The 27372-nt window shown below is 43.6% G+C and overlaps 2 protein-coding genes across 3 annotated transcripts; one reads left to right on the forward strand and one right to left on the reverse strand.

The window, feature by feature from the left end:
- Positions 1-1084: 1084 nt before the first annotated feature.
- On the forward strand, positions 1085-3828 carry LOC143125790 (tubulin beta-4B chain-like). Its single transcript, XM_076287533.1, has 4 exons — positions 1085-1210; positions 2092-2200; positions 2321-2431; positions 2631-3828. Exons 1-4 carry the CDS (start codon positions 1154-1156, stop codon positions 3689-3691), a joined length of 1338 nt encoding a protein of 445 aa, XP_076143648.1. The 5' UTR covers positions 1085-1153; the 3' UTR covers positions 3692-3828.
- A 404-nt stretch (positions 3829-4232) lies between these two features.
- Positions 4233-22680, reverse strand: loxl3a (lysyl oxidase-like 3a). 2 transcript variants are annotated; one of them, XM_076287531.1, is made up of 14 exons: positions 22599-22680; positions 21508-21816; positions 21040-21203; positions 19175-19392; positions 14972-15170; positions 12579-12762; positions 11684-11838; positions 11030-11200; positions 9549-9708; positions 7699-7942; positions 6233-6348; positions 5750-5886; positions 4847-4958; positions 4233-4719 (listed from the first exon to the last, which is right to left on the reverse strand). In XM_076287531.1, exons 1-14 carry the CDS (start codon positions 22672-22674, stop codon positions 4646-4648), a joined length of 2319 nt encoding a protein of 772 aa, XP_076143646.1. In that variant the 5' UTR covers positions 22675-22680; the 3' UTR covers positions 4233-4645. The 2 variants fall into 2 exon arrangements, with proteins under 2 accessions (XP_076143646.1, XP_076143647.1); XM_076287532.1 differs by having other exon boundaries at positions 22504-22662.
- Between the last annotated feature and the right edge of the window lie 4692 nt (positions 22681-27372).

Consider the following 27372-nt stretch of genomic DNA (forward strand, 5'->3'; position numbering starts at 1 on the left):
TGATAACAGCAAAAAGCAACATAACTTGTAATGCTACTGGTCATTGAGTGGACATGTTTTATGATTCAGCTTATTCAGGCCTTTAAAAAATGGCTGAACAACATTGTGATTGGCGTTCCTTGATTATAAATCGTTATTGATAAAAGTGTCTGCCAAATTAATTGTCCTAATAAAATGTTAAAGAAATGAACTTTGAGTGATACAATGTGCAGCGTTTCCCCTACTTCTAACTGCAGTGAAGTCCCCCTTATTGTATGGAGATCCACAGACTAAAACATGACTTTGTCTACTTTGTCTTTTATCCCATATGTATGATAAATACCCTTACAACTGCAAAATTGTCATTGCTAGCTTGAGTGTCAACGACTGTTTTTGAGGAATTATTTGAATCTCACATGCAGGAATGAAGTGGGACATACAAATTGCATCATAGTGCACTTCACTGCAGAAATGCAGTATTTTTGACATAAAACTGCATACTGCACTGTACTTCAGAAAAACTGCATTGTCTTTGTCCCATAGCTGCAGATATTTTTTATAAGGGATATTTTCTAGAGATAAACCCAAGACTAATAACCTACATCATGGTAAATATGGACTAGGCTATAGTTCAACGGTTGTGCTATATGCCAGACTGTCAGAGAATCTGCTGTCAATATTCCTCTTACCAGGAGGCTTCTTAAGTGTTTTCATCGCACAGATCGAAATAGACATCACTGCTGGGAAAGAAATAGTCTATAACAGCCAAGTGGCCAATTTGTTTACATGTTTCAGTTTACACGTGGCTGGAGACTCTAGTCTACAAGATATAAATTACAATGAATCTGTTTGAGTACTGACACAATATGATACAATGTACAACAGGTAACAGTCGAAAGACTTGAATTTGAAACATTGTTTTCTTCACCCGCCAATCATACGCTCTTGTGCCTGTCCAATCGGCCAATTGTTGCACGCCTCCTCGAGACACTCAAAACCAATGATATTTCAGAAAGGGCGTGCCAAGTATCAATTCTACCCAATGCGAACCTTTCAAATCCCGGCGAGTTGACCAGACTGGATATATAGACGTTCATCTCAAATTACAGTGTCATTGTTCCGGTTTCGTCTGAAAGAATCTCGTCCGCCAAAGTTACACTCACAAACTATCAAAATGAGGGAGATTGTGCATTTGCAAGCTGGACAGTGCGGAAATCAGATTGGTGCCAAGGTACGTGTATTTTCTATGTTAACAGTAAACCAAAATCCTTAATTACGTTATTTGAGTTGGGAGTTGGCGCCCACCTCGAGGCCTGCTTTCTTACTAACAAGCTATTATGAATCCTTGTGAATTGCCTAGTTCTTTCCATGAAATGTGGGCTACAGGGATTATGAAGTCGTTATTTTGTTACCAAAAATCTAAAAATGTATAATCTCTAAAATGTTGCTGTAATTAGGGAACCTAAATGGGTGTGGCTGAACTACATCTTTTCTGTAGTTACTTTGTAGTTATTCATTTGAGCAAAAGTCCCTTTGTATGATAACGGGAGGAAAAACGGCTGCAGTATAAAGCTTGAAGGGTGTTGGCCGCATTGGATCAGCGCGCGCGCCGTGTCGTAATATGGCCGGCTGTATCTGGTTCAGCTCAGAAAGTGCGTACATGGAACGCCGCCTGACTGAAGGGAAATGCCGGTCAACGTCTGTATTGAGCGTTGGGAGTGATTTTTGTTCAAAAAAATCCGAATAACAACGTTGATTTATCGTTGAATGGCCTATGTTTCTCATTTAACCCACTTCGCACGAGAAAGGAATTCTTGGAGTAAAATGGCCACAGTGTCGTAGGCTACTCCATTTTGCCTAAGCGCCGGCCATGCTGCCAGACGGCAGTCTCGGGCGATGGCCAGATTTGTTCAAATGGCGTTGTGGCTACTGAGCTCTACAGGTTTATCAGGAGGATTTAAGGACCGAAGTTCTTATTTTGAATGCGCCACTTGCAAAAATAGCTTAATGTACCTTGAAGCTATGCTGTCATCACCCTACATTCCCAACAGCCGACTAACCTTCTCTTTTTTTTATTTTTTCCCCCCTTTCCTTTTGCCTCTCCCTGAGTAGTTCTGGGAGGTGATCAGTGATGAGCATGGTATTGACCCAACTGGCAGTTACCATGGCGACAGTGATCTCCAGTTGGACAGGATCAATGTCTACTACAATGAAGCCAGTGGTAAGGACATCTTTATGAGTTGATTTAAACAGGATTTTATATTTTGACTGATGGTCAAATGTTTTGTTTGAACAAATGAATGGCTCATTGATAATTTGTTTTACCATTACACATTTGTAGGTGGAAAGTATGTTCCCCGTGCTGTGCTTGTGGACCTGGAACCTGGAACAATGGACTCTGTAAGGTCTGGTCCATTTGGCCAAATCTTCAGACCAGATAACTTCGTATTCGGTAAGCCACCGCACTGCCATTTCAATTTAAATAAGGCTAGAGGACATGATCCCATCTGTGATTGTGTTTGCTGATTTGCAAATATTGATTCAGTTCAGTGTGATGCAGATGGATTTGAATAATGTGGTTAGTGGGGGAGGGAGAGTATTGGAGTAGGAAGAGAACACATATCTTGACTGAGTCTTGTGTTTTGTGTTAGGTCAAAGCGGTGCTGGCAACAACTGGGCTAAGGGCCACTACACGGAAGGAGCAGAACTTGTGGACTCAGTTCTTGATGTGGTCAGGAAGGAGGCCGAGAGCTGCGACTGCCTGCAGGGCTTCCAGCTCACACATTCCCTGGGTGGTGGTACTGGCTCTGGCATGGGTACCCTGCTCATCAGCAAGATCCGCGAGGAGTACCCCGACCGCATCATGAACACCTTCAGTGTGGTGCCTTCACCCAAGGTGTCCGACACTGTGGTAGAGCCCTACAACGCCACACTGTCCGTTCACCAGTTGGTTGAAAACACAGACGAAACCTACTGTATTGACAATGAAGCACTATACGATATCTGTTTCCGCACCCTTAAACTGACCACACCTACATATGGTGACCTCAACCACCTTGTCTCTGCAACCATGAGTGGTGTCACCACTTGCCTGCGCTTCCCTGGTCAGCTTAATGCAGATCTCCGCAAACTCGCAGTCAACATGGTGCCCTTCCCACGTCTGCACTTCTTCATGCCTGGATTCGCACCCCTTACAAGCAGAGGCAGCCAGCAGTACAGAGCCCTCACTGTACCAGAGCTCACCCAGCAGATGTTCGACGCCAAGAACATGATGGCTGCCTGTGATCCACGTCATGGCCGCTACCTCACAGTGGCTGCAGTCTTCCGTGGACGCATGTCAATGAAAGAGGTGGATGAGCAGATGCTCAATGTCCAGAACAAGAACAGCAGCTACTTCGTGGAATGGATCCCCAACAACGTGAAGACCGCCGTCTGTGACATCCCCCCCAGGGGACTCAAGATGGCCGCCACCTTCATCGGCAACAGCACTGCCATCCAGGAGCTGTTCAAGCGCATCTCCGAGCAGTTCACTGCCATGTTCAGGCGCAAGGCTTTCTTGCATTGGTACACAGGAGAGGGCATGGATGAGATGGAGTTCACAGAAGCTGAGAGCAACATGAATGACCTGGTGTCCGAGTACCAGCAGTACCAGGACGCCACAGCTGAGGAGGAGGGCGAGTTTGAGGAGGAGGGAGAAGAGGAGCTTGCTTAAGTTGTCTTGTCATTTTCCATGTTTCCCTTATTCCATCTTTGTGTTTTTTCCTAATTTCTAACTTCACATTTTGTCACTGACGACCTTCCGGTGTACCACCTGTGTTAATGTCAATAAAAAAAAAAAGAAAATCCAAAGCAATGTTTCTACTGTTTTTTTTTTTTTTTTTGTTGGCGGGTAGGACTGGTTGGGTTGGATGTGTAACCTTTTAAAATGCCAGTTCTGGAATTTGCTGCCCCAGTTAAGAACTGCTTCTAGCACCAGATTAGCATCACAATTATAGTAAGCATATATTCTATTCTGACAAGTGTCCATCTTGGACACAGGTTGGTGCATTTGTAGGTCTATCAAAATAAGTTTTCAGTAATTCTAGTTGAAGTGCATTCAAATGTCATTTGAGTTGCCATTCCACAAGATTTGAAACTAGCTCCGTGAAGCTGACCCATTTACTCTGAATGTGCTGTAATGGCATGTTGGTTACCCCAATGTAACCAAAATGTAAGTCTGTTACTCTGTGGTTAAATCAGGATGACTCAATTGGTTACAGATGTGTGGCCTTTATGTGGCCAAAAAGCATATTGTATTTTGCAATCCAAAGACACAAGAACACAGGAATCTGTACATCCTATGTACAAAACATACATAATGGTGGTTTAGATTAATCATCTGGTATGAAGAGACAAGTTACATTTATAATGTACTAACACATTTAGGTGAGATGTTTAACTTGGATCGTTGTTTTCTGTAAATGTAGTGAAAAAGCTGAATCTTAAAAATTGAATACAAAAATGTGCATATTCCACTTAACATGGGAAAAGGTGTCCCTGGTCTTTGAAAAAGTATTATACATAGGAACATGAGCAGACCTGGCATAGTACAATATGGAAATAAATAAGTGTACTATACATTCTGGTTTAAGGAAAAGGAACACATCCTGACATCTGTCTACAGATGTTAAGAAATTTGGTTATTATGCTGTCCAGGATAGTGTTCAAACTTCTTTTCTTCCTCGTCACTAAATGAACCACCTGCAGAAAACAGAAATAAACTTTAATGATGCTGCTGTGGCTGTTTTTTTAAATTATATATTATATCTGCTATGGTTACTGGAGAAAAAAAACGTTAAGCCTCAAGGTATTAGGCCAACACACTTACCGAAGTGGCATTTGTGTAGCCAAACACGATTGCCATCATATTTGCAGTTACACCTCACACCATTGTTAGTGAAGTCACTCTCTGCTACATCAAAGTTGGGGTTTATGATTACCTTGTTAGTAAAGCAAAAAGTTAAATAAAAAAATTAGTTAATCTGATACTGGTGCGTCTGAATTATTCAAGAACAGCCTCTTACTGTCCCTGTAGTACAATGTCTGCAATGTCTAGCAAACCCAAGGGCCAGTCAGAGTGAACTGTAGCTCTTATAGCACATGACTCACTAATCACTAATCATGACTAACAAAAATCCCCAGAAATACTTAGGCATGAAAGTCTTATGACCAGTAGAGGGCAGTATGACCCCTATAAAACTATTCTTGCACAAGGTCGGTCCTGATAATGCAGTCCATATGCACATAGAGCCCACTAAAGTAACATTTATGTGTTGGATCATTATAAAGACACTTTCATGTCAAAATGTAATTAAAGAAACCATTAAGAGTTTTTTTTTACGGGAACATAACATTTCCAAAATCATTTAGATGGCACATAACCCCATAACATGACGAACAGCACTTCTGCCATGGTCTGAGTGGCCCTCTATAGGCGATTACCGGGTAGGAATGGAAATCGCTGCTATGGTACAGGAATCAATTTCTACAGACTGTTGTTGGTGCATTCCCTCTATATCATATCAGAGTTATTTTCATACTTTGTTGCAAAAGACACATATTTAGTATTTATTATTGCACTTCTCAACTGTAGCGGGACCCTGAGAGCAAATCTTCTTTAGTGCTGCTTTAAAGATGTTTGAAGGTAAATATTACAAAGGCCAATAAAACATGGTCTGTTGTTCATCCTCTAGTACCAGTTTAATTCCACACATGTTAGCAGTTAACTTACCTGCAATATGTAGTTGCCAGGTTTGACATCAGTGATATCAATCCATTGGCAGTCGATATCATGGCGGTATACATCCCAACAGCCGACTGTGATGCCTTGTTCACCAAAGTTTGCACATTCATAGCGCTTAGACACGCCTAAAAACATGAGAACAGACCACACAATTCTAACAACCTGATTACCTTTTTTGAGGGAAAAATATGTTCTTAATTCCACATCATTAAAGCAAGTCAATCAGGCAGACGGGAATAAAGATGGCTAGTCAAAGAGCCAAGGCTCACAGTGAATGATACAGAGCTAATTTGAGCTAATCACAAGTGTTTATTATTACTAATTCCTGTGGTTAAAATGAAAGGACTTAGCCAGTGGGTTTGCTCATTTCAATGTTTTTAACAGACAACTACAACAGAAGGGCTCAGAATATTTGGACTAAAGTGTGTCCAGACAGGCGAGTAGCTGAGAGATTACAGTTGGCATCATTACCCTCCTGGCACTCCGTGTCCTCCAAGCAGAAACTAGCCTTGTGTCCGTCAGCCACCTTAGTGCCGTTTAGGTCAAGCAGGTCGTAATTCGTAAACACCTCCATGCTATGGTAGTGCCTAAAGGGTTCACAGACATTTCACACACAGACATGAGGATATATAGGCACAATCTTCAGTGTTGACAGATAAAGAGCATTGTGTCCAGCTCAGCCAAGGATAACAAAGCCACATCAGACCTTTGGCCAGACCACCTAATGATCATCTTCTCATATCTGTATCCATTGCTGGGCAGTGACGACTTTTCTGAGCTAAATTCAGAACTGATGCCATGGTGTAAACATCGGTCTCTCTTTGGCTTCACGCTAAAACCTAGTACATCCCATTGTGACTTCAATGCCAGTGGTTACATGGATAAAACAACGGGCCAGTGGGCCATTGTGACAACTGAAATGGGCTTTGCTGGAAAGAGGCAAACTTGCATTCAGGAAATCCACTTGTGCTGTCAACTGTCAATGGAATCACTGATTGTATTAAAATACCTCAGAGGAAGTGCTGGTGCAGGACGGCAGTGTGACCCTCTAGTGTAGGCTAAGCTATACCATGTGTTTTTGTGATTATAGGTACAGTAATGTACCACATGCTGCCTTTATTCTATGGAAACTAAAGTCTGTGGTTTGTAAAGTGGACTTTTAAATACTTCATTATGGAGAAAACCTACCACAGAGATGAGTGCAAGTGAAAAGTGCTCTGTGCATTGCGTTCCATTAAGATTAACTGTCTATATCAAAACAATATACTGTTTAACCTCTTCATTACTAGAGATTTTACTTACTTATTTGGACCCTTTTCAGTATTTACACAATATAGTCAACACTTAGTTGGAATCCAATACGGCCATGCAGACATGTAGGTATCGTGTGGGGAAAAGAGAAATCACAGATGGAAAGACAACAAACAAAGATAAGTGACCACAAGCACAAACCTGCTATTTTCCAGCCAGAAGCATGCAGTAGCAGCACATGTGGCTATCTGGGCCAAAAGTGACCGCCGGTTGTGCTGAAGAACTCTCTACTGTGGACTGGCAGCACGCCAAGTGGGACTCTAAATTACTATAGCAGACTTCTGAGGAGACGCTTGCATCACAGATTCCTGACAGGAGCCGAGGTCGCCTTTAGCTCGCCATGGTAGTTACATTCTCAAAGCCCAAATTGAAGTCGTTCTAATGCAACTTTACAGAGTAACACGCTCAACAGAAAATCATTTTAGCATTGCATTCCATTCAGGGAGTAGCTGTCTGTGAGTAACTGTTAAAGAAGTAACTGTCTTAGAGGTCTTCAGATTACCATGCTACTTGTGCTGTTAAATAAAATGACATTCACAGCCTTATAGTGACGCATGCACAATGGGATGGGACAAGGTCAGAGCAGCCATGCTTTTTTGCCGGGCCAAAAAGAGTCCACTGTTTACCTATGGCACTCGTGCCAGACCCAGGAGTGGCGGCCAAGCTTTGGCCGGAAGTCCGCGCGGCCGATGTTGTGGATCTGCGAGGAGAAGCGCAGGAGCCGGCGGTGTCCGTAGGGCCAGTTGGCGCGGGCGGCCGACTTGGAGAGGCAGTTCTCCTCCGCGGCGCAGTAGAGCAAGTGGAGTGGACGGTCCTCGATGTAGGCGGACTGCTCCACCAGCGGAGCGTTCAGGATAAGGTCAGAGGCCGCTGGGGGGAAACAGGAAGCGAGGGAGGACACAAGGGGAACAGAGAGCAGTCAACGCAAGCAGGAAACTTGACTGCATGTCAACTATGCAGGCCACAAAACAAACAAACAAATAAACTCAAGGGATGTGCTTCTCGACAGATGTACCTGAACACTAACATCTTCAGGCTTATTAAAGATCAGTGTACTCTGGTCATTCAAAGGTGTTCTTGGACAATAATATATATCATTCTTGTTGCAGCATACTCTGGTTCAAATTCAGTGATTCAAAGGTGTTCTTGGACAATAATACATATCATTCTTGTTGCTGCCTGCTGTACTCATCTCTCAAACCCCTCCAAAGTACATGGGGGTGGGTGGGGGGTAACAGCCAGACTTCACAGAGAGCATACAGAGAAGCACTGTTGTGAAGCACTGCCTGTCGATGATGCAAACCACTAAATAAGCACACAAACCACTAAACAAACAAACAAACGGAAAATGGAAAAGAAACTGATGTTCCTCAAGGAATGTTAAGAAAGGGCTGTACCCGTGCCATTTCAAAGTACTTCACTTCTACTTCACACATTTAAAGTAACTTTTGATTTGTTGTTTGTCAAACTAATCTTTTTTTGGGATGATTGCTCGCAAACCTGCACTGTGCACACAGGTACCTACCGTATCTGGCTATTTATTGTGCATACAACACTGGCGGGACACACTGTACAGGATGTCAACATTTATTTTGCTCTACCCAGTGGAAAACACTTTGATACGATCAGAAAAGAAAAATGGCAGAACTAGTCTGGAGCCTGAGACATGACATTGCTCAAAAGTAAAGTCTGTGATACTTTGGTGAAAGGTTGCAGCAGCCAGCCAACAGCCAGCCAATGCACCTACAACAATGTGCTGATTGGCTGGAGCTGGTTATGGAGGCTCGACTATGGAGGTCTGTGAAGAGCCATTCACCGAATTCGACAAAAAAAGTATTTGTCCACTATTTTGGACCATTGTCACAGGTTCTACTTTTAAGCAATGTCCCTTCTCAGACCCTTCCCCTGGACCCTGAAGCCCAACCCTCTGTGTGAAGTTGCTACTATGTTATCCACCCCTGATATCTGAATGGGGCCCTTCAGTCAAATAACACAGGTTATGTTATGTGATGTCTTAATAGGGCCCCTCAGCCATGGATGATGTTAGGGTGTACTCACACTATGCCATTCGTATCGTACCTGAGTATGCTTGACCCCCAAAGTCCTGTTCGTTTGACCAGAGTGATCGCTCCGTACCGTACCCGGGCACGGTATGGTTGGGCTTATGATCGTGCCTATGCAAAGATTCTAGAGCACAGCAGCTCAACCGTGCCTGGGTACAGTTTGGTAGTATGCAGTGTGAGTGCGGACCAAGAATGGGAGAGAACCGTTCTCAGGCACCGTGTGAACTGTGCCCAGTGTGAGTGCGCCCTTATTCACCCCTGATTTCTGAATGACGTCTGTGCCCACGGACCCTGTGCCTCACATCTGTCCATGGGTACGGCAGGTACCTGTGCGTACAGTGTATCGCCTCTGAATAGCAGACTGTACGTTAAAGTCTACTTCTTCTAGATCTCAGTTGTGGCCAGACACTCACTGTCTGTGCAGATGACCCCTGCGGAGAATTGCGCCCCTGCCCTGCGACAGCTGACGGAGCGGTCGTGGCGACAGTCGGCCAGGGTCATCTCGTTACCCGTACACTTCACCCCGCTCAGCACCATCTCTGTCACGTTACTGCTGTCCCAGTACCACGTTTCCTTGGCAACACCACACACAAACACAGACAGGACAGAGGGAGAGAGAGAGAGAGAGAGAGAGAGAGAGAGAGAGAGAAAGAGAGAGGCAAAAGGGTCTTAGCTCCAAAATGAAATGAGCCAACATTACAAGATTGCTATGTGGATTAAAAAACAGACCTTTCTCTCTAAATATTATTCTGAGGAAGGTTTCTTGGTGACTTGGCAGAGAGTGATGATATTTTTTTTCCATTCAGTCTTTCCAGGAATTTTGTCTGAAGGGATTTTTAATTGGTTTTCTACACTTTAGTTGCTATTGTTGTTCTACAGTTTGCTTTTTGCTCCAAGGGTGCTTTTCAGCAAACCTACCTGCTGCTGACAACCAGAACTAAACTGATTTGCCAGTGCTGACTCTCCAGGACTGAGAGCATCATAGAGTCTGAACTAACATCACACCAAGCTTTTTTTCTTTTTCTTTTTTGTCTTGTGTTGTCTTGCTCTGACTCTGTAAAGCGATAATTATTATTATTATTATTATCATTACAAGCTCTCGCGCGTCTCCGGTCAGTACTCACTGTGATGGCATGCAGAGAGTAGCCGAGCCCTAGCTGCCGACAGGCCACCATAGCCTCTCGGGTGGTCCAGCCTTCACTGCACAGCGTGCCCCACCTGGACCCCACATGCAATTCCACCCGACCCTCGTAGTCCGTCCTGCCTCCCGCGATTCGGATCTGTGGAGGCGACCCTGAACAGGGTCAGCATGCAACCTGTGCTTCCTCTAAATGTTACATTTTGTCTGTAGTTACCAGTCATTTTTTATACATGACAGCATTGCAGTGGGTTACAGTATATGCGGAGGGTATGAGGCCAGTCATACACACCACTGCCTTAGTGTCAGATCATGAAAATATAGAAAGCAGCATGATGGGCTTCTGCAAGGCTATGAAAAATATCACAAGGAACTTTTTGTTGAGCTACAGGGTTTTAGGTCTGTAACGCCTTTGTACCTTTGTAATTCTGCATTCTGTACGAATGTGCAGAAGTATGCTGTAAATCTCCCTGGAGGTATCTGAAAAGGGCTGCCATGGTTGAAAGCAGGGTGGTTTTAAGTGAGCACGTACTGTAAGCTCCATGTAAGGCATGGAGTATTGCAGGTTAGGCCTAATCCTTAGTGCCTAATCCTTAAGTTTCAGAATAATAAAAGCGAGTCTTTGTGCAAGGTGAGTTCTGACAGCGCTTGAGATTAGGAAGAGTGGAATTGTGGGATTGCAGCAGTAAGGGAAGCCTGCCTATGGGCAGTATCACACTCCTCTCCTCTCCTCTCCTGTCCACTCCCTGGGCTTACTCGTAGGCCACTGCTGGCATAGGTCAGCCCCAGCTGTCTGCAGACCACCATAGCCTCCCGCACCGTCCAGCCATCCCCGCAGATCACGCCCCAGGCCTTGGTGGCGTTGCCGGTAGCAGCCAGGACCTCCACGCGGCCCTCCACACGTGTACGCCCTCCACTGAGACGGATCTGAGCAAGACGGGGAGAGGGGAGCAGGATGGGAAGCAGCAGGAGGGAAAGAGAGAGAGAGAGAAAGTGAAAGAGATAAAGAGAGAGAAAGAGAGACAGAGAAAGAGAGAAAGAGAGAGATAGAGAGAGAGAGAGAGAGAGAGAGAGAGCGAGAGAGAGAGAGAGAGAGGCAGCCACATGCACTTCAAACATGGGTCAGCCACCACATGTTTTAAATCTAATGCACGTATTGCACTGTGTTTCTGGTGAGTATTCCAAATTGTGCAATTGTGAAGCAGCAAGCAATTGCTTTTGAGCGTCAATATGGCTGTCAGAACATGCATGACTAACATTAGCCAGTTATAATATAAAACAGAAGAGACTGTTCCTCGGATATTCACTGTAATGTGAGTCCATGTCTATCTGTTTTGGCTAATCCAAGGATATGTCTACCACATTTGTCTGGCTAAACAGGTAAACTGGGCAGGCTGAGGCTTTCCTGACCGTTTTCTCGAATGCCATGTAGGGGACGTTGCACTTGACGGAGGCGTCCTCCACATGGTTGCAGTCTTCGGACGTGATGGTCTTATGGGGGCAGTCCCACAGCATGCGCTCGTTCCCACTGCACTGGACCTCATTCATGTAAATTGGGCCCATTCCTAGACAACGACCAACAAGGACAAATGCACATCATCCATCCAACCACACAGTGTTACGGCTAACAGAAATGTTTACATTCTGTACACATTTATCAAATGTATTCTGAAAAACACATCAGTGTAAGGTTTAGTAGGATTTCTGCCCATGTACTTGTGTCAGTGTGCTGTTCGTATAATTTCAATCTATGGTGTTTAATTGAACAACTTTCTAAAATTGCATCATTTTGTAAAATTGCTTCAAAAACCAATTTCTGAACTTCTTCTAATTCTTTTTAAATATCAACGCAATAAAAATGCATTTCAGAGGTCTGCTCTATCTCTGTGATAGCCTGGGAATACCCATACGACCTTTCAGCAAATTTGGGATTTGCTCTGCAGGTCAGTCTGGCCAAGAGGCCATTGAAGCCCATTTCCAATGTCCCTAAAACACAGGCAAGCAAATACAATTTCTAATCCAGCATGGACGTGTACTCCTTTGAAACTGAGTGAACAACTGCATTTAAAACCTTCCTTAACAAGATTGCTACACTTCTGAAACAATTTGGTAAGAGTTTAATGTACCCATTTAAATTTAATTTCACTGCTAGTTACGCCCCCCGCTGGAAGTCGTAAGTCAATGAACCTTTTCCAGACCCACTCCCAATTGTACAATTGTGAAGGTCTGGGTGTTTCCAGGCTATTTCTGCGAGTGAATGATAAATAAAGATGGCTGGAGGTTTCGGATGCGGCTGGCCGCTCACCCTGGCCCATGCGTGCGCCCGTGAGGGCCTCCTTGGCGCTGCCAAAGCCCAGCTCCCGGCACACCACACTGGCGGAGAGCAGGTTCCAGCGGTCGTCGCATACCGTGCCCCACTGCGTGCCCTTCAGGACCTCCACACGGCCCTCACCAGCACGGGCACCGCCCCGCAGACGCACCTTAGCCGCCTGACACACACACACACACAAGGCTTTCTGGGTAACACTATTCACACATGTATCTAGGAGCATGGTGTTTTGTGGACTGGACTGAAGTAATCAGATGAACGAAAATCATTACTAACTTATCAATTCATATCATATCAACATTCTTGCTGGTATGAAGACCTAACCCTGTGTAACACTATTTTGACAGGCTAGTTTTGGTCCACAAACATCCTGTTTACATGTAAACTATCTTGGCTGAAAGTTAATCCAAATGTAAATCTATTTTGGAGAGACTGGATACTCCTGGAGTGCATGTAAGTGTGAACAGCTCCTAAAGGTACACTCAAGCTAAGGTAATCTGAGAAAGATTCTGATTCTATTCTGATTGGTATGCATGAACTGTTACGAGATCAAGCATGTCGGTTTAAAGTGAAATGTGTTCCCAGTATTTGGCATGATCCTGCAGCAGGTGTGGGGTTGATGGTGTCTCTGTAGTGGCCTAGAACAGCCTTAAACTCACCTGATCTATGTGCACTGCACTGTTTTATATGACCCCGCACGCTGAAACCAGCTGGTCTATGTGTGTGTGTATGTGTGTGCCCTATGTGTATGTTTAGGGGTCTGACACAAAATCCTATTTGTTAAAAGCCAAATTTCTACTATAATTCAACTTTACTCTATTGAAGTCTACAAAATCCCAGATCTAACACAAGTTGGTAACACTACACACAATTAATCATTTATTAAGCCTTTGTTACTTATTAGTTAATGGTTTGTTCATCATTAGTAATTTCTTGTTCATACATAATTTATCATCAGTAAAGCATTTGTTCACACAGTTATAAATGGTTTGTTCATAGAAAATAAGCCTATCCGAAAAATATGTTTATAAGTACATGATTTATACTTAATGATGAAACAACCACTTATAAATGAAATCATTTTCCCATTATAGTTTACATATAGTTTGTAAATAAACATTTAACATTTAAAAATATTAAATGATGTAAGAAATAACTGTTAATTAGTGCCAAAAAGACATTTAGTTAACTATTAACACATATTAATACAATATTATAGATTTGCTAAAACATTAACATACAGATTTTATGCAAACAACTAATATTTAATTAATCATGAAAAAACTATTAACTTGTGACAAATTGATATTTTAGTAACAATTAATAAATATTAACAAAGGGTTAGGTAATTACTAGTTTGCTATTTATTATGGCACCTTATTATGGAGTGTTACCGCATGGAGTAACCCATAATGTTGGGGGTTCAAGCCCCGTCGTCCCCCAATGTGGCCTTGCCCTTTAATTTCATTGACATGTGTAAGTCGCTTTGGGTGAAAGTGTCTGCTAAATGAATAAATGCAATGTAAACTTTTTAACTCATTTGTAAATGTGTTGCAAGGCATAAAACGTCCTCACTTTAGATGAGCTCATAAAATATTATTAACTAACCACTTGTAACTCCTGAGTTAATCATAAATTATAGTATTAGGAAGTGGTTTATAAAATATGTATCCTTACCCTAACTAATCATTAGTGCATGTGTATGTAACAACTGTTAAATAATGGAAATATTACTTCATCAAAAACATATTATTGCATCATTTATTAAGTATTAACAATAATGTATAAACATATTTTAGATATAGACTTATTTACTATGAACAAACCATTAATAACTGTGTGAACACTTGCTTTACTGATGATAAATTATGTATGAACAATAAATTACTAATGATGAACAAACTATTAACTAATAAGTAACAAAGGCTTAATAAATGATGAATTGTGTGCAGTTATTATAAAGTGTTACCCACAAGGTGTATTCGAAATGTTCACTCATTCACTACATAGGGCACTATATTATAACACTATATGGGGAATGAGTGAGTGAGTGAATGAGTGAACATCTCCAACTTTGGTGTTACCACCAATTCAACTTAACTGATGTCTACACAACCCCAGATCTAACAGTAGATGTTACCACCATTTAAACTTAACTGATGTCTACACAACCCCAGATCTAACAGTAGGTGTTACCTGCAATTCAACTTAACTCTATTGATGTCTACACAACCCCAGATCCAACAGTAGGTGTTACCACCAATTCAACTTAACTGATGTCTACACAACCCCAGATCTAACAGTAGGTGTTACCAGCAATTCAACTTTATTGATGTCTACACAACCCCAGATCTAACAGTAGGTGTTACCAGTAGTCCCAGCCTGAGCTTCCTCTTCTGGCTCCTGCTCTGGGTAAACTGTGGTCCAGGGACACAGCTGACCACGGATGGCCCTCCTCCAGCACAGGGGTAGCTGCTGTTGGGCTTGACGAACTCCATGTTACAGGCCGACAGGTGAACCTCATGACCTGTGCAGGACACCGAGTGAATCCGGTATGGACCGGAACCGCTGGAGAAACATGGAAAGAGAGACGAGATAAATCACTGAAAACTTGGCAGTCATGGCAGTATAAATGTGAATATAACACTACTCTGCTAGGTGACACTCTTGCTTGGAAACCTTGTTAACTTTGCCTGCTGATGCCCAGCATATCCGCTGTCTCTGTGAGCCCTACAGAATATTATGAGTAGCGTGTAACAAATGACATCCAGGGCAGTGCTGAGGAATCTGATTTATGCTCCGTCTGTCTGCACTATCACATCTGACATGCACTGAAGAGTCTTGGGTGTCTGGGCGACAGCAGAGAGGGCCAGAGATCTCAGCACATATTCAGCATTCCGACATAGTGCTGAGAAGCTGCACCGAAGACAGGCAGAGATTACAGAAATAGTGCGATAGCACGCTCTCCCTTGCCAAGTGCCCATCCTTAACTTGATCACCCCTGCACCCTCTTCCCCTCCTGTGTGGCTACAGGAGGACATACCATTACATTGTTAACACAAAATGCCTCCATGTCAGCTTGAACCCTCTTGAAACCAGATGAACTATCACTCCTTCTAGACTAATCGTCCCCTTAGTATTCTGTGTCTATGTCTATTATATGTCTATCTGACATTTTTTGTCAAAATTGATTATTCTGTGACAACTTCATAAGATGAAGTGAGGTGTTTCTTGAAGTTGTATATTTTTGGGCATTATCTACAGAGGCTTCTTCCACTTATCAATATAACTTTATGGAATTCTGAAACTTTGAATCTCAATATCTCAGAACTATTTAGAATGCAGATAGAACCTTACAGTTGTAATTCCAAGTGGATTTGATGGCATTTTAAGGTGAACAGATTCAGCTGAGATATAGCACTCAATATCATGCCATTTCGGCCTGTGCCTCTACAATCTGCATTACTGCACGCATTTACTGTACGCATTGACCCTGTATGGCTGTCCAAACCCGAGCCGTCAGACTTTTCACATAGACTCGACAGATCACTGGCTTTCCTTTCACACTCGCGTGCCCTTTTGACACAGACGTCATAAACTGTGTCTCAGGATGCACATCAGCCCAATGAGCTGATCAGACACAAAACACAAGTCATCTAGCAGCCTTCTCAATATCGCTCAGCTCAAGAACACTCCACTCCGTTTCAACATTTGTGTAGCCTGCACCACCGTTTAAAAAGGGCCATGCAGCATGGTTAAGCCAGTGGATCTATTTACAGTCAATCAAATGCTATCTTTTAATAAAAGTCAAAGATGGATAGGCGTGATGGGAGAGAATATTTGTTGCGTTGGCAGGCAAAATGATATTACATCCTTGTAAACCACAGGAGTGAAACTAAGATGACTGTCAGGCCGAGCTCTTAATTTTGCTGTAATGACATCCAGGCTTGCAGGCCGCCACGTTTCTGAAACTCAAGCTGCGTGCCTCCGACGACATCGTACTCGCGCCCCTGGGGGAAATCTTTAGCCAATGAGTCACCGCGGCGCTGTGATCAACACAGACGGAGAGTCTGATCCAGATCCATCCAGACGAAGACCATCATCTGCTTATCTCTCTCTCTCTCTCTCTCTCTCTCTCCCTTTTTCAATTTTCTCCCCCATGCTAATTGCTCTATCCATAGTTCATTCTCTATAAATCATTAGCCCTCTCCCAATTAGACTTTACTGCCATTGTAAGCAGAGCAAACTACGGGATTAATGGTGCAACTCCAATTATTGTATAAGAAATGTCAGAAATGAAAAAAAACATAGAACATAAGGACAACACAGAGTAGCAATCAATAGTGCAAACCTAAAAAAAATATATAAATATGTATTAAATACTGTGGGATAAAACATAGATGGATTCATTATTGCACTCTGATGTTTCTCGGGGCTTATTAGAATTCAGTGTGCTGAGGGTCTCTCCCTCTCTCTCTCTCTCTCTCTCTCTCTCTCTCTTTCACTCACTATCCTCTCACACTATCCATCATTCCCTTTTCATTTGGTTTCTCTCTTCACTCATTCTCTGTTTCACTCCATTATACTCCCTCTCCCCTCAGTGTATCTCTCTCTCTCTCTCTCTCTCTCTCTCTCTCTCTCTCTCTCTCTCTCTCTCTCTCTCTCTCTCTCTCTCTCCACGTAAGCTGCATCTGACAGAGTTTGTCACCCTGTAGACTTGCTTGCATTTCGCCATCTGGTGTGAATCTCAAAGGTCTGAAAACTACATCTCATGTCAGATGTGGATCGCCACCCAGACACACACTGTTTGAATTTCTATGGGGATGTGGGTCAAGGGGGGTATAAAGTACATTAAATAAAACAAATGACACGTGAGGCACTACACCATACATAACTCTAGGGCAGCTACTGTTGCTATACTCCACCATACATAACTCTAGGGCAGCTACCGTTGCTTCCAAACCACGTGATGCCACGCTCTATGGACAGAGACAATAACATCAGTCACTTAGAGAGGCAGTGTGTTTACATTGCAAACCTGGGTCCTCAAGTGCACTCCTTGATGGAATAACGTATTTCACCGAAATTGCATCAGTCTTATATATTCTGGCCCTCAATTCTCACTTGCATATGGAAACAATCTAGAACCAGACACCGTATAATTATCAGTTCCATTTGACTACTGTAACACAATGCTTCTCAATGCAGAGGACAAAAATGGCCATTGCTAATCAGCTTTTATCTAAAAAATGCTAGCATCATTTAGCATCAAACTCAATGTTAGATAATGAAAGGCCAGATTATGCATTGGATTCCTGTTTCCCTGCTAGCACACAATTCCAGGTTTCATAACAGAGTGAGTGCTTGCATAAAGCTCTCTCTTGGCATGACCAGCCAGTAAACTGGCCTGGCCTTCCAGCATCCTGATATATAACATGATTCACGACTGAGTTTGTATGACAGCCATTTTCCATTATTTTGTTAATGTCTGCATATCAATCACAGTGAAAATGGGAATGTTTCTTTTTCAAGACACTACATTTTACTGTTTCTTTTTCAAAATACTAAATTTTAAACCTAGGACCACAAGTATTTTTGATGAAAGTGTAATGATATATTTGCTTATTCAAAAGTAGCCTCTTCAGCCTGCTGAAATGCAAAGTTGTAGTATACAGACATGCAAATGAAAAATCAGGGGAATCAAGCCAGTCAAAACAAATCAAATGAAGCACTCATCTTTTCAACAGTGCACATGTAAACAAACATGTTTTCTTCGGTCCATAATCTGTGTTGGCTTCAGTTGTTTTCTTCTTTTGTGGCACAGGAGGATGAAAGGCTTTGGCATTCTAAAAACCACATTTCACTCACGTTTTTCAGATCACACATTTTGTGTTAATTATCCTCCACATCCTCTCCCTTAGTAATAACTATTGTAGTTCAGTATGAGTCAGCTGTCGAATAAAACCATGTGGAGGCCCCAGCCCCAATCTGACACGTTTAAACTGTGGCCTTCCATGTGTTTTGTAGACCTTTAGTGTTTAGATTTAGACTAAAGTAGAGGTACACACCATAACAGTGGTTAGGAATTAATTTCTGATAATAAAACTGAACACTTCTTACACTCAGACATTGGCGGTAGCCTATGATATATAAGACTCTAAAAGTCTTGAAAATGTCCTGGAAATGTCATAAAAAGATTTTTCAACTATTTGAAATCAAAACAAAATTGAAAGAGCCGGATGTTAGTCTGTGTATTTTCATACTGCAAATAATTCAGAACAAGACGTGTAGTTGTCTGCAGTCTTTGCTAACTGACATACATGTAGATCATTACTTTTCAATTCAGTTCTATTAAATACACTCATTTATGAAAACTCTTTTCTGATTGGCTGGCAGGTGTGCCTATTTTTTTGCCTCCGCCTCATCCAATATTTTTGTATAATGGCCATGACCTAATACTTAATGACTATTTTCTGGCCAATCCTATACCTCCCCCCCCCCACCCCCCTTTAAACACTAAGTGAGTTCAGCAGCTCACCCATCTTGCTAAGGCCTTAACTTGTCTCACCCACCTGTGGGAGGCCCTAGCCCCAGCTTTCTCTGAGGGGAATCCCATCATGCCACAGACCACACGGGAGTTCTTGACCGTCCAGCCCACGCTGCAGATTTGCGCCCAGCCTTCTTTGTACTTGACCTCCACGACTCCCTCGTTGATGGGCAACTTGGCAGCCGCTCCAGATGACAATGGCCGAAGTCGGACTTCTTTCAGGCGGTTCTCATCCACCTGCATCTGAAACATCACATTGCACTAGCTGTATTCTGTATAAACACAAAGGATTTGTTATACCAAATAACCATTATGCTGCGTTATGTCATAAACGTTTATTACTTGTTTATGACATGTTCATGACAGGGTCATGTCACTCTTATGTCGATACTGTCAAGTAAAGTGTAACCCAAACAAACAGACAAACAAACCAACAAAAAAAGGTCAGCAGTAAAGCAATATGGAGGTCAAGATGCCTAGAAATTAGTTTGAACACATGTGAACATATACCTGTTGCTCAAAATGGTTTGAAGTGTGGTAAAAGGATTAATGATAAAACTATCCTTATAACCAACCATATCAACCACTTTGTGCCTGGAACTGTTGAATAAATCACTAACAGCATCTGTTACACCTTATTAGCTTATGCTCTGAATCACAGCAAGTACAAACATGTGTTTTATGCCTTTATATTTCTATCTATCAGTCTAATATGTCTGTCTAAGATGTTTAGAGGTTGTCATATTACATCCAGGACTGTAAATAAATACTTGTCATCATTTATATGAAACTCTCCTGTGAGTTAGTCAGTTGACGCTGGAAGGGAAAATGGCACAGATTGTACCGCGGAAGGAACTTGCTAGAACAGCTTGTCCGATACCTAGACCAACTGAGTCACAACCTCAAATGAACTCTTTCTTAAAGCCTGTCCTTGAACGGGAAGTCTTAAGATGCTGAGATCAATAAAAAACTAAAAGCACTCCACACAAGAGGTTCCCTGGGGAGTGCTCAACAACAAAAGTATGTAAATAACCCTGCGTGCCTCCTCTCACTCATGTGCTGGAGAGAGAGAGAGGGTGGGATAGAGAGAAAGAGAGAGAGAGAGAGAAAGAGAAAGGGAGAGAGCTCCGTGTTCTCTCGCCTCCCGCAGGACCAGCAAAACTAGACTGGACCGCACCGAGCTGCGCTGCATGCCTGTGTGGGGAAACAGACGGTTTCCCAGTCATCTGTTCGGGCTCCCATCCAGACGCGCTGTCTGGACTGCAAGTCCCACCCCCCCAACCCCCCGACACACACACACACAGCAGACACCCCCCACCCCCCGCCCGTTCCTTCTTGCCTTGCTATGCCCCTCCTCTGCTGCTTCAAAGGAGAGATTTCAGTGCAGGGCAGGAGTGGACTGGCGAATGTTGTGGGCCTGAGCAGAGTGTTCCTCACTAGCCCCAGTCTGCGCCCCATCTCCTGACCAAACCTCCTGCTAACCTGGGAAGCGGTGAGTGCCGACAGATCCATTCAGAGATAGACACGGCATGGACACTCTTCCCTGAGACGGCTGGTTGACTATACCAGCAGTGCGGTCACCACTATGCAGCCCTCAGTCTTAAAGTAGTCAAAATGACAGTGTCATTGGTTCAATCATTAAACTTTAATGGGTGATTAAATATCTTTCCAATACAAATGTTAGTGGTGTAAGTGACTCGGTTTTATGATCCATCAAAGGATTAGAGCTCAGTAGAGCTGCAATGAGGACTGCTGACAGTCTGTCATAATCATATCATTCCATAGTGGCCACAATCAAAACCACTCAGCTATCATCCTGGCTATATGAACACGTCTTCTTTTTATGGCAGAACTGTCTATATAGCTCAATGTGTGACGACGGCGTTTCACCTCGATGATGTTCGAGTCCACAAATCCAGGGAGCCTCTCGTCCTTGCAGACGATACCAGCATCCTCATCGTGCGTACAGTCGCTGTTCCCCCACCCACGGGAGTGGCACTTCTCTATGCTTGACTCTGTGCCGCTGCATATCACATTGTCCAGCCAGATCTTTCCTGGACAAACCACACAATCACACAGCTAGCTCAGAGCGAAACAAAGTTGATATGAAGGACTATGTTTAAGATGTTTAATGTTTAAACAGCCATAGCCTTAAACATTTGTTCAAATATACAGTACTTCTTAAGTGGTCTAATCCATTTGTGCTCAATCAACAGTTATTATTGATGTTTAATGTTGATGTATTAAATAACAGCTGATGCATAGTCCGTCAGCACATGTTAGGATGTCTAAAAGGCTTCACTGCTCAGTGCTGTGAATTAAGACAGCACAGCTGACACTCTAACAAGCTCCACTCACCTGTGCCAGCGCCGTACTTGGCACTGTGTGACCAGGCTGTGGCAGAGACAAAGCCAAGCTGTCGGCACAGCACCATGGCGTTGGCCAGGGTGAAGTCATCATCGCATATGGTGCCCCACTCGCCCTGGTAGAGGACCTCGACGCGGCCCTCGTTGTGCTTGCGTGGGTATCCGGCCAGACGGAACTTGATCTTGCCGTCCTGCGTGGGGGGTGTTGTTTGGCACAGAAAAGATGGCAACCAACATCCCAGAAGCAGAGCCACAATGGGCTCCCAGAGCCTGGATGTCTCCATGCAGAGGCTACCGTGTGCTGCAAATATGCCGGTTTGAAAGCAAGTCAAGACAAGCCATGGTATAAAAACAGACACTATATCTTTATAGACTGGTAGCTGTATGTAATAATAGAGAACAACTTCTCAGCAGAGGGAAATTACAGCATGTAAATAGACTATGATTGAAAAGGATATTTAACTCTAGACAACAGAGACAGCAGTCTGTCTACAGAAAATAGCTATATTGATCTGTTATAATCTAAATGTCATTATTAAAATAAAGCAATAAAGGTAAACGAAATAATAAAATAACATTCACAACTTTGGAAACTAAACTGACTGTTGTACTAAATTGACTTGAAAGACAGTGAAGACATAAATCTAAAGTTATGCTTGAGGGATGACAGAAAAGCACATGCTAATCTGAAAACCAATTGCAATGCACACATACAGAATCATATTGCTGGGTGCAAATCAACACATTGTGTAAACATGGATTATAGGAGAAACATAATACCTAGGGAGCATTATTTATGATTGACAGGATTTGTTTGACAAAAATATATACAAAAAGTGTGAAGATTGAATAGCACACATTACAATAAACGTTCAACGACAACCCTCTGACATTAATGCAAAACCGATTTCACTTCAACATTTTCTGTCAAGTCTAGGACGACGTCAGAAAACTCAACACGTCCAAGGATGTGCATCCTGACACGTACCTGGTTTTAAGCAGGTTGTAAAGCTTAGAGCTTGCTTCAGTCCTGGATATGTATTTATTATCACTTCATAACAATGTTAGAATCTTGCGGTTTACCTCTGTGTCCCTGAAATCTTCGGAGAGATGAGGTAGCTGAGGTAAGACGTTTTGGAGAGTGAGACTGGAGTTTCATCCAACTGTTGCGCTCTGCCAGTGGAGAGCTAGAGGGAGGTAGGGGTTGCTCTGGGATTGTGGTGTAGCCTAGCGCAACGAGCGTTGGCCCTCCACATCTTTTAACCTGATCCACCGGAGCAGGCAGTCCTTTCATGGAGAATCAAATTCCTGCAGTCGTTACGCGGCACGTTTTTGTCGTCTCTGAATATTCAAAGTAAAGGGTGCGTGTGTGTGAGAGAGAGAACGACTCTCCTTTATTTCAAAATTATGGTATTGTAATTTGGAAGTACGGTATACCATTGGGGTCTTGGACCCTGACACGTGATATTTGGCCATCAGAAACTGATGTTGGCAGATGTTCTTATCATGTTCCTATGGGAGATTGCGATCTCGGGATCCATTGGATTTTAGAATTGCTCCCCCTATTGGATACTTACCTCTATTGCATCCAAATTCCTAAAAGCTCAAGTACATAATGAAATGACAATGCAGTGCAGTCGTATATACGGCTCTGGTGCACCAACCCCCCCCCCCCCCCCACCACCACCATTGGCTCTCACAAACACTATCTATCTGTGTTATCTGTTTGCCTGCTGTATTGTCTGTGTGTACTGGCATTGACAAATGCTGGTGAATTCTGTGAATTCAGCATTCAATGAATTAATATAATTCCCAAGGTTGTAGCTTAACAGATCAGGATCACTTAATCAGGGTAAAAATCTATGGTTTAAGTGGCCCTGTGAAAAGATCATAATATATAGTTTAGTATGGTTTTCTAGTAAATCATCACAACAGACAGTGTATTGTAATACTTTACCAGGGATCATTCATCACTCAAAACTGTCCGAGCAGGAGCATACATTCCTATCTGGAGCATGGCACAGGCTGTCCATCACAGACTCTCATCCTATCTCCCTGACAACAGCTACTCAATATTGGCCATTTATCCCCAAGGCTAAGACAACCATGTCTCTTATCCACTTACAGCAACACGTGCTACTCAGAGAGCACACCTCTCTTAGTGAGTGCCCACATATTCACGCCTGCTTCTTTTTTCTATCTCTCTCCTGCTCTCTCTCTCCTTCCCTTTGTTATCTCTGCTAGAAAGCCCATGAAAGTAAATGGCAGTTTGCTGTGCAATCTACCTCATCCAAATTCAATGTTGTTTTGTCAAAGAAAGTGGTAATGTGGGGAGGTGAGTGGAGAACACATGTGGATGATGAGCGAGTGTTCGGTGTGGGGTAAGGGTGGGTGGTGTGGGGTAAGGGCAGGTGGTGTGGGGTAAGGGTGGGCATGGTGGTACTGGATAGAGATCAGATGAGAAGGCCTAGTGGCTACTGCTGTTCTCAGCTGGAGGACAGGTGTAATGCATTCAGGACACACACAAGAACACCTCCTATAGAGCTGTGTTTTGTAACAACCCCTCATTCTCTACAAGAGGTAGTACAATTGTGTGTGTGTGTGTGTTTGTGAATTGAATTTGTGATGGAGGGTTTCAGTGTAGAGAAGAAGCTGCAGGTAACCTTCGGCCAGATCACACACTCAATAGTCACATCACACAGCTGTGGGATGCCTCCCCCTCTGCCATTCCCCTTCCTGTGCTCACGCAGTTGAGTTCCCGCAGAGCCTCATGTTAGAGTTGATCTCAGTGAGTCAGACACACCAGAACAGGAGTAGAACAGTACATTTCATAGGGTTTTTATAGAGACTTTTATCATTTGTACAAGCATGTCTTGGGAAATCTAAAAAGGGTGATGTTTTGTTTGCTATTGAGAGTGCCCGTGTTCCTCTACACTCTCAAAAGAGTTTTGCGTTTCCAATCTGTGCCTTTTAAGCACACAAGAGACACTGGGGTTGCCTTCGCACTGGAGCCCAGAATCGAATTTCATTTCCATGAAATTGGTTACTGAAATGGCCCGTGTTGTTCATACAGAGCACGTCTCTACTGAAACAACAGAGCCATGCTGTAAAGGGTGCCATTTATGGCCACCAGCAGACTCCAAACAATCTCCAAATGTCACCCATACCAATGTTATATAAAAGCATGCAGAAAGCTGGTGTTTTTTTTTTTTATCTTACCTTTTGAAAGTGCTGTTGTTAAATTCAGGGTCATAAAGTGAACATGGCCCGCATAGACGTATAACATCTGAGTGGGATGACACGGTGACTCTGTGTTTATTGTCGCCCTCAGGGGGGGAAGGCTTTGATTTTCTCAGCCAGCTTCCAGCTACTGCGGAGGGCAGGTCAAAGTCACTTCATCTATTCTGTTGCCATAAACGCAGTGATGCATGGGCTCTTGACTACCTGGAGAGCACTAAGCAGGTTGGCCCCCCTCGCTTTGTGTCGAAACGCAATCAGGGAGCAGGGGCCTCTGCCAAGTATGCGCCTCCTGATTGAGTTTGAATTGGCTTCCCCCCTAGCTGGATATAATCACCCCAAGCGAATGAGATGCCAAGATGCTGAAGATGAGGTGAACTTCACTGTTCCCTTGACATTGAGCGCTGGCCCAGCCCCAGTCCAGTTGCTTGGCGTGCGGGGGAAGATTTTCTCAATCCCCCAGCCAATTTAAGGCAGCAACAGCGCATATGCACCCGGAGGGCAAGGCTGCTCGTCGTGCATCTCTAAATGGTCTTACCCTTCAGCCCCGTAAAACGTCTGATTAAAATAGGCACCTGGGAGAGAGGTGAGCGGGGTCACGACACCTGCCAGAGTCTTTCTGCTGAGGCATGCACTTCCTGGGCTGACAGACCAGCGAGCCAGCGAGCCAGCCTGCCCAAACCTGTGAGAGGTGGTCCAGCGGAGTCTTTAGAGGAGATCAATTAATAAGTTCTTCAGCGGTAAGCACCTTCCTGTTTGGCCCTCTTTCTGCAGGAAGAGGTTGGGGAAGTGTCAGTGCAGTCAGTCAGGGAATATGTGCATATTGGAGAGGATTAATGACCTTGTAGGTTGAGTGAGCAGTGGAGGGGCAGGTGGGGGGGGGGTTGTTTGTTGTTTCGGACTCTCTCCCCCCCCTGAGGCGTGCCTCTCTCTCATCCCGAAGGCCGAGAGAGCAATCAGTGACGTTGATTAACAGTTCGCCGCCGCTCGAGGGAGTGTCTCATGCTGACTAACCACACACACACACACACACACACACACACACACACACACACACACACACACACACCCAGACTGCTCAACAGTTCTCACAGCATCTCACACTTCACCTCCCGCCACCTCACACATGCTCACAAGCCGCGTTTTACGTTTCTGACACACAGATATCAAGTGATGTGACAGGGAGTAGTAACAGTGGCACCATGAGGGACCAATGTTGTGTTAGAGTGGGGAGGCAGCTGGGGGTCCTGGGAGAGTAATTAGCGGTGGGTAATTAAGACGGAGGTGTAAATGGTTACCAGGGAGGCAGTGGGTTTGCAGGTGTGGAGACAAAGACACACCTGCGGAAGCACACTCAAATGCTCCTCACAGCATCTGGCAGCGTCTGCAGAGCTCCATTCAAAACTACTACAATGTGAAGACTGAGAACATTACTGGGCAGTTATTGGGCAGTTCTGTGTAAGTGACACTTCATATTCCATTAATCAGAATATATTAGCTGTTCTCCCAATGTACAGTGATTTCAGGATGATGCCTTAGAGATCAGACGACACACTTCCTTGTATGGTTTTCACAAGTTCTGTCTATCTATCTATCTATCTATCTATCTATCTATGTCTAATGTCATACCATATGCAGTTGAATCAAACAAAAAATAGATTTAATGGACAAAATGCTGATACCACTAGGGTTGATACACGCTTCATGAAGTTTGTGCCATTACCTCTGATTATTCTCATGTCCATTAGATGGTGCTGTGGACTATTTCTCATGAAATCCATGGCAACTCAGCACACAGTCATTATGTGAGAACAATTTTTATGTGTCAAGACAATTATATGGATATGACAGCTTCTCTGTCAAACCATCACACCACATTTATGAAAATGTTCTTTAACATGAGTCCCTAAACGGTTGTTTTGTGGTGCACATACAGTATAATGATGGATCACATTAATTGCTACCTATAGTCAGAATATTTACCTAAAAAGCCATTACCATTATAATATTATATTGATCTATTTCTATATAGGCATTTTACAAATACATGGACTTCCATGGACCTCCACTGGAGTGTGGCTAGGGTGTGTGTGTGGATTTCTGTGCTCCTCTGTAGCTTTAAAAGGCAGATCCCTTCAGCCCTGTCAGCTCCTCCCCTCTCACTCCCTACATGATGTCATCGTGGCTTCCCCTGCTGCCTGGACAAATGATTAGAGGAGTTGCTCTGCACACGTTTTTTTCTCCCCTCTCTCTCTGCCTCTCACTCCGCTGCGCTCTTCATTACTGGAGTGACGGCGGCCAAGGGAGCTTGTCAGCCCTCTCTCTCTCTCTCTCTCTTTCTCTCCCCATCTCTTTCTCCCTCTCCCACTCCCTTCAGCGCCAGCAGAGATGTAGTCCTCTCTCCCTTTCCCCCAAACTTCAGTACGCTCTCTGACTTTCAGCGGCTGAGTGACCTTTCCTGATCTTTCCTCTTGGCTTTTTTTCCCTCCAACAAAAACTCACCTGTCACCTGACCTATGGATCTTCTTTGAGCTTCTTTTTGAGGTTTCTCTTTTTTTGTGAGGTTGGCCTGACCTGTCTTCTTTTGATTTCTCTCCACTCCTGTCCGTCGGCGAGGACC

The sequence above is a fragment of the Alosa pseudoharengus genome, unplaced genomic scaffold (assembly GCF_046254945.1).
Source record: "Alosa pseudoharengus isolate Yale_2024_CS ecotype anadromous, Long Island Sound unplaced genomic scaffold, YU_APseudo_1.1 YU_APseudo_1.1_scf_16, whole genome shotgun sequence".
NCBI lineage: Eukaryota > Metazoa > Chordata > Actinopteri > Clupeiformes > Clupeidae > Alosa > Alosa pseudoharengus.